This window comes from Mchenga conophoros, linkage group LG14 (genome assembly GCF_057382185.1).
Source record: "Mchenga conophoros isolate Kocher_MC1m ecotype Shallow Benthic linkage group LG14, M_conophoros_male_GT1.1, whole genome shotgun sequence".
Taxonomy (NCBI): Eukaryota; Metazoa; Chordata; class Actinopteri; order Cichliformes; family Cichlidae; genus Mchenga; species Mchenga conophoros.
The window spans coordinates 28,878,886-28,893,663 of NC_140539.1; the positions used below are offsets into that span (position 1 = coordinate 28,878,886).

General features: G+C 39.4%; 1 protein-coding gene across 2 annotated transcripts in view; it reads right to left on the reverse strand.

Moving 5' to 3' along the window:
* Positions 1-14,778, reverse strand: part of rpa1 (replication protein A1) — a 32,804-nt gene that overhangs the window by 11,731 nt on the left and 6,295 nt on the right. For both annotated transcript variants that reach the window (XM_085243770.1, XM_085243771.1), the window contains exons 8-12: positions 13,504-13,606; positions 13,296-13,364; positions 12,771-12,963; positions 10,589-10,725; positions 8,321-8,469 (exon numbers count right to left, since the gene is read on the reverse strand). In XM_085243770.1, the coding sequence (XP_085099896.1) occupies positions 8,321-8,469; positions 10,589-10,725; positions 12,771-12,963; positions 13,296-13,364; positions 13,504-13,606 (651 nt within the window). The remainder of the gene's footprint in view (positions 1-8,320; positions 8,470-10,588; positions 10,726-12,770; positions 12,964-13,295; positions 13,365-13,503; positions 13,607-14,778) is intronic.

Below are 14,778 nucleotides of genomic sequence, written 5' to 3' on the forward strand. Positions count from 1 at the left end.
GCATGGCTAATAGAAAATATCCCCATTAACATTTTACACTGCGGCCCAAGCGAAACACAGGTTGTCGATTTCCAGCTCCTCCTAACAAATGTAAACAATTCCTTAAAGTGGCACCAATTTCCTCACCAGTGTACCCAATTCTGTCTGCATCCAATCAGGAGCTTCCCCTGACCAATCAAATGACAAAACAGATGGCATTCCTTGGCATGGATTAATGTCTCTAAAGAAATTATCGCCAGAGAAGGCAAATGCACAATATTTAAGAAAAGAAAAAACTGCAGAATAGCAAGACTTCACATGGCTTCTCTGGTAACCTGATAGACAAATACCCAGAAGAAAATAGTGACTGAGTTCATTTTAAAAAAGAAAATCTGCTGCAGGAAACAGAAATGGCTCACAAAAAGTAGTGGTTGTGATAAAGAAGACAAAAAGAGGGCAAATTCGGTCTGGCAGAAAATGTGCAACAGACAAGTGAGAGTGGAAAGATCCAGGCCTGGAGCAGAGTGGTTTCAGTAAGACAAGAACACCATGATATCTGGCTGGAGGTTGGCAGACGCATGAATGTGCATAACACAGACATGTCAAGTGTCACTGTACAGGAATGGGGACATGTCAGATAAAGGGACATGAAGTAATGGTGGAAGACTAAGCTCCAGCCTAGGGCTGCCACGATTACGTCGACTATCAAAATTGTTGACGACTAATTTAATAGTTGACGCGTCGTTTGAAGCTTTGTAAGATCCCAAAAGACACAGGAATAAATAGTAGAATTTAAGAGTGTAATAACGGACTGAAACAGAAGATGGCAGCACTGCATGTACAAGGATGCCAGCTGCCGTTAAACCCCAAAGAAGAAGAAGCAGTGTCCGGTATCGTAGCTGTGTCCAAATTCGGGAACCGCATCCTCCTGTGCCCACATTTGTAGGCCGATTATGTTACAGCGACACGACAAAGACTGTCCAAATTCGAAGACTCCGACAAATGCGCCCTTCATTTCCCCAGATTTGAAGGATGGGTCCGGGTGTATACTTCGTGGCCCAACCTATCCCAGAATTCATAGCGCGGCCCAGCTCAGTTTCCAACAATGGCGGCAACTAGTTAGTTTTAATATTACTCTTATTATTCTTTCTGGGTCACAAAATAAACATTTAACTTATTTTCAGGAGAGAATGTAGCTGTGTAAACCTCAAATATCTGCTCAGTTTATCAAGACACCACATATTTTCAAAAGCGCTCCAACGTTTTCGAAGACGTCTGTTATCCAACAGCTCGATAGCTAGCCGGGGTTCAAGGCTCACTAGAGCCGGTGAGAACACCGGACTCCCGGCAAATCGTTTTAAAACCCACCACGGTCTTTCGCTACTCAGGTTAAACATGATATATAAGTCACTTAGATAACTTAAAAATGTTATTGTTTGGCTTTTTTCAGTATTTTATTTGTTCCTGAGTAAATCGGTTTGGCTTTTTACACAGCTGAATAAACGTCAAGCAGACAACTGATTATCAGAAGTGTGAGATGCTCGAGAATATACTCCAGTGTCCTGTTATATTTTAGATAGCAAGGAGCAGACGGCTGAGTTTATTAAACTCACAGATCACAATCTGCAAATTTCATTAAAATTTAATAAACTATCATCTTGTCTTTATTTTTAGTTAGCACATACCTTAAACACTTAAAGCTGTAACCTAATGATAGTTATATAAGAACAGATGCTGCTGGTGCAATAAGCTGTACATTGTACGTCCAAGCAACATATTTTACTTTTTTTTTTTCTAAATCAAATCAATACAGCACAGTTAAAGATTATGGTAACATAACAGTCAATTCAATGATAGATCATGTTCTCCACACAACTGTGCTCAAATTTGTTTGCATCTTAGCTGGCCTAATTACATATGCGCTATACACAAATCCAAATGCTGTAGTCACAATATGCAAGACAGAAAATGTCAGTTTGGACTGTGACTAAATGAGCTGATGACGAATGTCTGAGGTTGACAGCTTAAAAAAAAATGAGTATAAACCTGACAAAAATGTCAGAACAGGGACTACACCACCTGACATTTTAGGAAAAGACAGGAAGGCGATCTAAATGTGCTGTTGCCACCTAATGGACAACCAAAACTTCACATTTAGATACAAAAAAATGCTAATGTGAAGTCTGATTCTGGAGATTCCTGCAAAGGGCGTAGGCCTTCACTCTGATGTCTCAGAACAAGGTACAAACATCTAAGACTAACAGAAGGCCAAGAATATTAGTGCTGGATTGTTACCAAAATAAATGAATTCTCCAGCAAGGTCATGAAATGTTTTAACAGGGATATTTTGGTCTTTTTAATCACCAATAGAGTTTAGAAGAAACAGCTGCAATTCAGCTTTAATTCAAAGGGTTAACCAAAATATATGAAACCCTCTGTTACCATAAGAAATTAATATAATCATAAATAAACTACTCAATTTCAGTACTTTGTCAAGAGTCATTTGCAGGCAATGCAAATGACTCTGTAGTCATTTGCACTCTGTTGCCTGTAGTCAATAACATGTCAACATCAAAGGATGGGTTTGCTTTGTGATGCTTCGCCAGGGTTTTCACTGTAGTGGTCTTCATGTGTTTTTGCTGTGTATTGGTCTTTCTGCCCAATGCTGCTTGACTGGTCTGAGATTATAGACCAGTATATAAAGGATGGATGTAGCCACAGTGCCATCACCCACTGGTTTGGACTCTGCTTTAAAGGAGCTTATCCGACTCACAATTCATCACAATTTTAAGGTTATTTCCCATAAAATGGCCCAATCTGGGTGAAGACCAATTACTTAAGTAAGTAAGATTAAATTCTGACCAATACTTTGGAGATGCTGTGATTCTTGGGAATTATAGACAGCTGGAAACCTCGTCATCGCAAAAGTGCCGCTTTAGACCAAATAAGCTTACAGTGAACACTTTTTTTTTGTCATAATGCATTTTTATTTTATTTAGATTTATATAACTTAACTTATTGAAGCACTTAACTTTTCGCCTGTTACTAACAAACTATTCCCCAAAATCTTGTCATATAAACTGTTCACAGAGATACGTAAACAGCATGTTCTTGTTAGTTTTAAGTAAGCTAATATAATAGTAGCATTTTATTGAAAAAAAAAAAAGTTGTCTGTGGTAGACTGTAAATGTGCATTTTAATGCCTTAAACTTGGGCATTTTAACATGGGACTATGGGGATTCAGCTTCAAGTGGCCACTAGAGGGTAGAGCTGGGCGATAGAACGATAACGATATGTATCGCGTAATAACTTTTACTCGATAGAGAAATTAAGCTATCGCGATAGACCTCGCCGCTCTTGTCCTCTTTTAAAAAAAAAAAAAAAAAAAAGTCAGCCAATCCAAATTAAGTAGCGTAGAGCCGAACCAATCACAGCCGCAGCGTCACGTCGCGTGACTTGTTACGTACAGCACAAGTGCCAAGCGCACGTGTGTTTGTTTGGGAAGCAGCCAGCGGGTAATGGAGCCAGCGGGTAATGGAGGAAATGAGTGTGCCGACTAGAAAAATCAACCGAGCGTGACCGAAGAGAAAACAGATGATGGTTCCAGTGCCGGAGAGATTGTCGAACGGAAGAGCCATAGAAGTTCCGTAGTGTGAAGGTATTTCGGCTATTTCAAGTCTGACAAAAAACAGAGTAGCGTGCACTGTAAATTGTGCCGAAAGCAAGTCTGGAAATACAATAAACTGGTGCATGCGTCACACTGTGCGCCACGTTATTGTTTCGGTGAAATGAATTTCTACAATACTGTTACTGTTAATTCTACTCTCTGCAGTGTTTAAATGCTTACATATACACACAGTTACTGTCCCTCCACATATACGACTCGGTTCTGCTTCTATGCCCCAGCTTTGTTTACTTTTTCCCACCGAGGCTTCTAGACTTCTGATTGGCCAACATTTCTGCACGGTTAGGAATCTAGCGCCACCTGCTGCTTTGGCATGTTCATAGCAGCGTTTTCCTTCATTTCTGCCTTTATGTGTGGACGGGATTATTTTTTAAAACGAAAACGGAAAATCTCCGTTTTCAAAAATACCCGTGGACGTGTGGATGTAGCCTCAGTCTCTGACTGGAAGCGCTAATTTGTCATTCGGCTTTTGTCAGACTAAAGTAACTGTTAAAACTGTTTGAAAAGCTCAGCTATACAACAAGGAGAGATTGAGAATTTCCTTTTAGTTCTCAGTTTATTTGATATTGACAAAGGTTAGTCAGTTTTGTCTGTTCTTCTGTAAAACAAACTAAGATTTATTTTTAGAATTAATATTTTGTTTCTATGTGGAATTGACAATTTAGTAGTTTGTTTCGTTTGTTCTATTTTGAAACTTAAACGCTTTAGCGGCTGCCTTTTGTGTAGTTTGCAATATTTGCCTTTATTTATCTGAAAAAATCTCATGTTCCTTAAGTACATCTACCCTGTTGAATTTATTATGGGAAATAAATATTTAAATAAAAACAAGCTGCTGATTATTTCACATTTTACTTGTGAGCAACGGCACATTTAAATCTTACAAATATAGTTATTTGGCTTATCTCGTGATAGATATCGTTATCGCCTGAAATGAAAAAAAAAACATATCGTGATATGAAAAAATCTCATATCGCCCAGCTCTACTAGAGGGGCTGTGATTTTTGGCACTGCATGTTGGCTTCATTTTTCAGTCCTGGAGATTTCTGCTTTGTTGCGACTTCAAAAGCTCTTAGGTTATGTTAACATTACTTTTTGAGTTAATGCCCATCTGTAATGAGCGGACAGTGGATCTTTATATACTTCATACTTCTAAGGCATTTGGTCTTCTGTTACATCACTGAGAAACACTAGTGACCCTAGTCCCACAGGAAACCAAACATTCCCATGCATCTCACTGCTCTACCATGTTTTACAGAAGATGCTGTGCACATTAGATCGTGAGCACTTCCAGGTCCTCTTCATAGTCTTGTACCATCATTCTGGTTTAAGACAATTCTAGTTTATTTAAAGCAGTCTTACCTGACCTTACTGTTACCAAATTGATGACTGGTTTCGATCTTGTGAAATGTTTTTATTTGTATGAGGTCTTCTATTTATAAGTAGCCTACTGTTATGAAGATAAATTAAGTGTTCTGTGTTCACCACTGTTGTCCTCACTGTAGACATTGAGGGGCCAAAATAAACATATTTGCTGGTAAGCCTGGCAAAGTCTACTTGAGTGTCAATTTGGTAGCTGTCTTGCCAGATCTCTCCCGAGTTTGACTTTTTTGGGCTCACTGTAACACAGCTTGGAACACATGGAATAAAATCTAGTCCTTTTACATGTTTAATGAAGGAACACACCAAACTTGCCTATAAATGGCCTTTGTAACAGTTGTCCAATTACTTTTGGTCACCTGAAAACCCTAAGGTTTCTCATTAAAGAACTTTAATTGCTTAACTTGTCATCTAATTGGGATGTGAATGCCCTTAAATTCAAGCTTAAAGTCATCTGTACTTCAAGCTCAGATCCTTTATGTAACTAGCTTGAATGTATTTTGGTAAACATGGAAAATAAAAACTGTCAATATTCAAATACATATGGCCTAAACTGTATTTTTGCCTCTCCCAGATTAATTAGTGTGCCAAAGGAATGCTACTCAGCTTTCTATATAAGACCACTGGCAAGCACTGAGCAGCACTGCTAATATGCTGCATGAGTTTGAGACAACAGCTCACCAAGGATAGACTATTCATTTGAGAAGGTCCCAAAGGTCTGCGCCAAAACACAATCAAATTAAGATGCCTCTGCAGGAGTAAAACAATGATGTTTCAGCAGCCTTGGCACATTTAAAAGATTTTTTTTTTTTGGCTGATGGAGAGAACACTTTGGATTCTCTTCTGTGCGAGATTAGAAAAAACAATTATCAAAAGATTAATTTAGAGTTTAATTGTTTTTCCTTCCCTTATCTCTGTTTGTGAATTTCATGTCTCAGCTTACAGAAAGAGAGAGAAACACAGTCTGTAACCATGGCCCAAGTTTATCAACAGCACAAAATCCATGTTACACGTTTCACAGCAATCAGTGGTACAAGAGAGAGAAATTTCTTCTCGTGTTACCTAGATATAATTTTGGATATAGCCTTTACAAATATATCATATAACTATAACAAGCAATTATTTTCATCTTCACAGCTTTAGACAGTTAAGGCTACATTTTCAGATAAGCTATGTAATGGTACTGTCTACCTATGCTTGTCAATGCTTTTCATTTGACAAATGAGTCAGGATTGGCATTTTCCATTCGTGAGAAGGGAAGAGAGAATGTAGTAAGTGTATAAAGTCTGCTGCAAGGGTCTGGAAATGCGATTAAGGACTTCATGGTGTACAAGTAAAAGAAAGCGTAGGACCCCAGAGTGGTCCTGATGATGCTCAACTTCAGAGAAGTTCAGTGTAGTTGGCATTCTGAGAAATGAGATCTAAAATATTCAGAGAAGCCAGCGGCTGTTCAAAAACTATCATAAAGAAATTACCATCACCCTATACATTAGATTAAAAAGCCACTTTGAGCATAATTTATCGTCTGCTGCCTTCTCACCTGCAAAGGAGAGTCACATTTCACTGCTCCGATTATGCAGATCAGGTCCCGAGTATAAATACCCAGTCACATTTTATAAGGCAGAAGAAAAGATTACGCCGACTTGTCACAAAATAAATTTCAACTGTTTAGTGTCTTATTTCTTAGCGTAGAGCAGACACTGGTATTGGAAGGTAAATAAACAAAACCCTTTGGATACAATCGATTGGCCCTCCACTCATAAACATAGACATTTGCCTTCATGTCAGTGAGGAGGGGTCAGACACAGCCTGCTTAAGCAGGATCAATACAGAGGACAGATCCATTAGTGCGCCACAGTGCAAGAGTAAGGTTAAGTACCACCCTCTTTAGTCCATGTGAGGACTGCCTCATGTATCAATCATGTGCCAATCGAAACACAAACTAACGCGCAGCCTATAAAAATACTACCCACCTCACGTCTCACACAAAGTGCACGGCTATTTCAGGTCATGTTGAACACTAGGGGATAATTGAAAACCTGGCACATAATGCAAAAAAATAATAATAATAATAATAATAATAATAATAATATTTTAAAAAAAAATGTTGTAAACTTGTCAGCATACTCAAAGGAGCTTGGAAAGAAAAGCGTCTGGACTTCTTTAAGTTGCTTGAAGACGTTTCACCTCTCATCCGAGAAGCTTCTTCAGTTCTAAGGTCAAATGGTGGAGAGTCCCAGATTTAAACCTAGTGGGAGTGTCCCCCCACAGAGGGACAAAAGGACCCCCTGATGATCCTCTAATCACCTGAGCCAAGGTGTGAAACTGGGTGTAGGTATAAGGTGGGGCCAGGTTTCACAATGAACACACCCGAAACTCTGGCTGATTGGGACCCACACCCAGTTTCACACCTTGGCTCAGGCGATTAGAGGATCATCAGGGGGTCCTTTTGTCCCTCTGTGGGGGGACACTCCCACTAGGTTTAAATCTGGGACTCCCCACCATTTGACCTTAGAACTGAAGAAGCTTCTCGGATGAGAGGTGAAACGTCTTCAAGCAACTTAAAGAAGTCCAGACGCTTTTCTTTGCAAGCTCCTTTGACTACGATGACCTGGATGACTGAGAACCTTCACAGACATATTGTCAGCATACTGTTCTATAACTCAGCATCCACCTCTTAATAAATTCAGCTAAGCGTCAACACACATGACCACATGTACAGAAAGAGCCATGAAGACACACTTTATGGCTAATTTCCACATAACTGTATGTGTTCAAGTGAAAACACACACAAACAACATACATATACACACACCATAGCCACGCAAACACACGCACACAGCAAGAGAAAAAATATGCTACAATCAACATAATCACACAGAAATGAGTCGGGATTTCGTTTCTTCTGAAAGGCGATTAGAAGAGCAAAAGACACATTTTCATAGATTAAATGTGATTTTCATTTTTATCTAATGCTTCACTGAAGCAACCCCCAAATTGTGGCTAATGGGGGAAAGCTAATCTTGATAATGAGAATCAGTGTATGTACTCTTACAACTTGGGAAATGCAAGCTGCCTTTTAAATCCTTAGAGTTCTTTATTTGTAACCAATATCTGCATCTATGAAGCAGTCTTTAAGTTTGTGAAAAAAATAAGTAAAGCCTTATGGCAATAAATATATACCAGATTTTACACTTGCTGTAAAGCCACTTTGTATGATTGCAAGAACACATGAGCAATTTCTACACTGCATTATCTATGAAACTCGAGCCTACTTACCAGCCTCTGAGCTTATATGCCTCAGGGATGTCTGGGTTGATCATAAGAGTACTGCTGAAGGATGCAGAGAGTGACCGGCCTCCAAAGTCTGAAAGCTTTGCCCCCTTAATGGCAACGACAGGTTGGCTAGATCCGTCAAACTTTTCTGCCTATGAAAAGAAAGAAATACAATATTTAATTTGCTTTCTCCTTCATTTTTGCAAACTGACAACATCAGATATACGTGTTTTTGGACAAAGAGATCTTTTATGGTTTTAAATAAATATGGGCAGAGGTTCATCAAAAGATTTAGAAAATCCCTGTCCACAAAGGACAAGGCAGAAAATCAATATTGGATGCTCATGATCTTCAGGCCGGCGGCACGACATTAAAAACAGGCATGAGACTGTCATGGAAATTACTCCATAGGCTCAGGAACACTTCCTCAAATCATTGTCTGTGAACAGTTTGCCATGCCATTTACAAATTCAGGTTAAAAGCTCTCTCGCGAAGAAGAAGCCATTTGTGAACATTCAGAAACACTGCTGTCTTCTCTGGGCCAAAGCTCATTTAAAATGGACCGAGACAAACAGGGAAGCTGTTCTGTGGTCAGAAGAATATAAACTGGAAATTCTTTTTGTAAAACATGCATGCTGTGTCACTGGACTAAAGGGGAGAAGAACCATCCAGCTTGTTATCAGCTCTTAGATCAAAAACCTGCACCTCTGAATGTATAGGGGTGTACGGGTGCCTGTGGAATTGGCAGCTTGCACGTCTGGGAGGACGCCATCAATGCTGAAAGGTACATACAGGATTTAGAGCAACATATGTGCTATATATGTTGTTGTTTTTTGGGGTTTTTTTTGCATATTTTAGCAAGACTAGGCTAAAACACACTGCAGATATTACAACAGCATGGCTTCATAGCAGAAAAAGGTTGGTGTTGAGCTGGCCTGCCTGCAATACACATTTCACCAACTGAAAACATTTGAAGCATCATAAAACGAAAAGTACAACAAAGAAGACCCAGGACTGTCAAGCAGCTAGAGTCCTATATTAGACAAACACGGGACAACGATTCTCTCCCAAAGGTCCAACAGCTGGTCTCAGTTCTGAGACTGTGGTGTTGTTAAAAAAAGAAAGGACACTACACAGTGGTAAACATGGCCCTGTGTCAAGATGTTGAGTTATACTGATGCTATCAAATTCAAAATGACTCCCCCCCCCCACCTAATCTATCAGTTTGAACATTTGATTATGAGACTTGCATATAATTTTATGTATGTTTTTAATCTACATTTTACACAGCACCCCCACTTTATATTTTTATCGTTTTGGTTATGTGGTTTCATTTTGGATTCAATTAGTTTTGCCATAACTTTAAATTGTTTTTGCCTTAAAACTAGAAACTAAGGATTACAAGAGGTCTGATTTCCCCCAGTAGTGGCAGCAGCAGGGTAAAAAAAAAAAGTAAATAAATAAAAATCAAATGTCAAACATATTTTGCCTTCTAACAAGATAAAACTATAAACACACTTGCTGTTCAGCTCATAAAACCAAAGAAAGAAGAGCAGCGCAACAGTAAAGCTTTCATATATTGGGGGAAATATTTCCAACACTTGATTTTTGGCAAATCTATTGTTCTTTATAAACTATACATCTTGTGCAGTTCTCTGAATCCCTCTGGAGAAAGTGTAAATGTCGAACAAATACAGGGAACACTGCTTCTTGTCTGGAGGAAAAGAATTGGTGGTGAACTCAGCGCAGTCCCTCTGAGCCACAGGTAAAAATCAACTGCAAGAGCACGCTTACTTTATCACACAGTGACAGGAAATGTAGTCAATAACTTCAAATCTATCGCCTTCTATCACGCAACACGCACACTGTTAAATCAGTGCTCAGAGCTGTTCACCTGTGACCACCGAGTGCACTGAAGAACCTTTTTCATTCAACGCCTTTCTGACATAATTCTAACCAAAAACTAAGGATTAAAAGCTGCACACAAGGATGATTTAGCGTAGGCATTTGCTTTACAAGTCACTGGGCTCTAGCTTTAGACCAGTATCTATCATTTACACCAACTACTTTTATCCCTCCTACGTAGAATAAAACCATCTGCTTAAATTTAGTTCAGGTAATAATTAATTTTTGGAAAGAAAATTGTTCTGAGAAGAAAGCTTTAACATGTTGATGCACTGAAAACCTGTTAATGACTTTCACCACTTATTTGAAAAGTCTAGACACACGTTCCATTACACATTTTGTACTTTTTGTCAAGTCCATACTCACTTCCTCTCCCCACAGTGTGACAGTCACCACCTTCCCAGACATATCCATCAGACTGAGTGTTCTCTTAGACACTTCACGGTTGGACTTGGTTGTCAGGCGGGATATGTCGTCCACACTCTTGCACACTCCAATTACATCTGAAAAAAGGATATACAAAGCAGAGAGCATTTGTTTTTCTATTCCGCATCCTTGTGATTCACAGCCTACAGCAGAGTTACAAGTATCTAGCACAAAACACAAAAACAACAACACACAAACAAATAAATACTGTGTCTGATTTGTTTTTTCCCCATACACAATTACATCCACACACAGGTCATTCCATGTCCCACAGCTTACGGCACAAATTGGCAGTTGGCGATTCATTCAAGACGTCAGAGGCCAGCACGCCAGAAACTTGCATCCATAATATTGGAGAGAAATCAGTAAAGGGCTTTAACTGACTAACGCAATCAAGCACAGTAAACCGGCATCTCCATCAGCAGTCATTTTTAAACTCCAACTCTGAGCCACCGAGGATTTTAAACACATTTAACCACTACAAAACTTCTTGATGCTACCTAGCAGGCAGAAGAGAGGTTACTCAAAAAGCAATTTCCATTGAAAGAATTACAAGCCAGCTTCTTATTACCGCCTCACTTTACCTATGACAGCAGGTTCTCATTTTCTTACCATAGGGCCCAAAGTCAATCTGCACTACAGGCCATTACTGTCATCAGGTTTATTAATACCACTTTTATCTGTCTGCTCATATAGTGTAATTACCTCAACCTCCCAGCATATCCAGTTCGACTTTCCAATTCAGACTTTATTCTCACCTTATGATCACTTATTATTGGGCGCTCGGGAACGCCTCTGTTGGAGCTGGGCTCAGAACACCGGCTGGTTGATTTGTGCTTTTTGTAATACACAGTAGTTAAGAGAAATGTAATGCGTTTAGGCCTCATAGTCACCTGCAGTTTGGTGAACAGTTTGCTCACCGATTGAAAATTACATTATCGCTCCCCTGTGCACTGCGTTATGCAATTCTGCTCTATTGTTCCGGTTACATAAGGCAACATCAGAATTAATGTCTCATGAAATAGATTGGGGAAACATGGCTACCATTTAAAAATATCATCCTCCTAAAGTACTGCGGTATAAGGGGGTGTAAAATGTCAATCGCAACGATTTAGATATGCCCATTCTGAATAATCAAGCTTATACCAAATGGTTCCCCAATATCAAAAATCAAATGATTTAAAAATAATGTAAAAAATTATTGCATGTGTTCTTAGAAACATGCTCTCTTTCATGACAGGTGTAGCAAGCTGTATGCAATATTTTGTACTTTAAGATGAAAAATGTCAGCATAGTGTAGGATTTCTTTTCAGAATTAATTTTAGCCAGTTGAGACTTTCCGAAATCTTTTAATGAAAAAAAAATCCTGATGTACCTTTACGATTTTTTGCTGCACTGATTATTGTGCTTCTCTTAATTACCGACTGCTTGATTGCGCAGCCAATTCCTAGGTGAGGTTGTGTCTCTCTCTGTCACAAACCATTTGTCTGATGAAAGTCTTGCACCAATACAAATTAATTCATTGCATGTTAGATTATGTCTCCAACGTCTGAGGTACTCAGACACACATGACACACCTCTCTCATGTGATAGATGTCCAGTTTTTTTTTTCTCTGTACTTTTTGGGGAACATGTTGGAAGGATTAAGAGGCTTTAATGAAATGAATGGATATTGTCTGACGAGAAGACTTGGTGAACAGATCGGCCTTTGCCATATATTTATGAGGACTACAGGCTAAATTTTTATGTTTATACAGCCCGTCTTCTTAACAGTATTGCACTTTGAGAGTTTCAACCTGCCAGCTTCACTCACTGGACTTTGCAAATACCCACAAACACACTGACAAATAAAAACATAAACTGTCACAAGTCTAATTTTCAGCAGGAAAACCAGACTTGAGTTTTTTGCTGATAATATTTCAGGAATATGCAAAGGCACTTTTGATTTCTTTTTCACACAAAGTGCCATTTATTTGCAGTTAAAGGCTGCAGGCTGTTTATCAGTTCACCTCTCAAAATAAACTGTGCGAACAAAAGAAAGAACTGACACAGTTATGTGGGACCTTAAAGACACATGCTGGGTTCAGAAATTCCTGTCTAGATTGTTACTTCTACTCCTTACCAACAATAGCATCTTTGTCTCTGTTCTCCAGGTCACCGATAGAGACAAAGTCACATTGCACCATGGGAACGTCACAGCTGTCCTCACAGGGGATAATGGTGGACTCGCCATTGAGTGTCATCTCATAGTCATTCTTTACTGATGTGTACTGCTTGTTGGCGAGCTTAAGGGAGCCCTTGGAGATGTAGTAGACCTGGCCCACACAGATGGATGAACCACATGTTAATCAGAGATCTGGGTAGCATTTCACCTGACTGAATGGTGCAAACAAGATAGGACTTCAGGCAGTCAGTGGGAGGGGGAGAGGTGATCAACAAAGGCTGGCAGATGATCATAAGCAGCTTATTGTATGGGTACAGTGCAGCCAGATGACTCATTCATAGTCTCTGTGGTTTTAACTCACAAAGTACTGGCAGCTGTTGATAGCACAATCTACAGCCAAATCAGTCTTTGACGGCGCAGTAAAAGGCGGTTTTGGCATAATAATTAGGACATATTGAATCATTATCTGAAGGAACATCTCACCTTGCCAGCCTCAATAAGACTGTAGAACTTGTCCACTTCTTGGTTGAAACCAGTCACTCGTATCTCTCCCTGTGGAAAAATATAAATATTTAATTTAAAACAAAAAACATATGTCCAAATGGTTTCTAAATCAGGAGATGTTTGGTGGGGGGGTTTTTTTTGTTTTTTTAAACACAAAAATTAACAGTCAGAGTACAAATACACTTACACTCTCATCAACAATCTCCATGGAGAATAGCTTGCCATCCCCCCGAGAGTTGCTCCACGTACGAATGGAGCTCTTGTTGGTCACACGAGCGCGGATCGTCCACCTATTACAAAAAAAAAAAATAAAAATCTGAGCTTATCATTTCTGCATTCTTCATTTTTCGGGCACCTTATGAGCCCAGATGTCAGCTCCACACACATGTAGGGATTCATGCACTTGGTATTGTGACCTTTTAAACATCTGCCCCCTAGAAGACCTTTGCATAAATATCACTGAGCAATAACATCATTAAACCCGTTTAATTTACTTGCTTCTTTTGCAACAGGTTTTTCACAGACATTTTGATTACCATTTAGAAAGAAAATAACAGATGTACTTTAATTAGCCTAATATTAAGTTAATTGTGCCAGCAGTATGAGCTCTGCACTGGCATTCCTCTGTAAGATTTGGTCGATGGTTAGTAGTGCCTGTGTTGGTTGTTGGAAAGGCTTGTGCAGTCTAACATGCATACATTCATATTGGGTTGTAGTCTCCTTGATCCATTTTAAGACTGAAACTGACCTTCCAAAAAGTTTTCCAAACACGCGTTCCATGCAACACTGTCGTTACACTGTAGAGCCTGACCAAGTCTTGGCTATTTGACATTTGCGTGTCACAGAATTGTGAACCTTAGAGTCATAATTACTTCCATCAGTCATGGCACCACAGCTGAAGCGATCAGCGAGAAGGGCCCCAGGATATGTCCAGAGTTTCCACCAATCACCATCGACACCCACGGCAAGTCCCCCTTCGTACCGAGCCCCGCAAAGCCACCCCTCAGATCCCATCCTTATTCCAAAGTTATGGATCTGGAATTCCATTGTCAGTATAGTGGTACAGTGGTTAGCACTGCTGCCCCAGGGCAGCGAGGGTCCTGGGTATAAATTCAAGGAAACTGCATGTTCTTCTGTTCAAGTGGATTCTTTCCGGTTACACAGTCCAAAGACAGTGTGATAAACACGGGTTTGGCTATTTTAAATTGGCCACCAATAACTATGATAATTAAGGACTGAATTAAGGATTGAAATGTAATTGTAGTTTATACCTTCTACTTTATTTAGGGTTTAGCAAAAATACTGCAATAATGTTTAGGAATTATCGGGTTCAAAATTACTGGATTAATGACTCAAAAGCAGTTTTAGTGCCAGCTGTTCCCTGGTTTTCTGCTATTTCTTGACAAACAGCATCTCCCAAGTATTAATTTTGCATTTCCTAACTGCACTGACAAACAGCTGG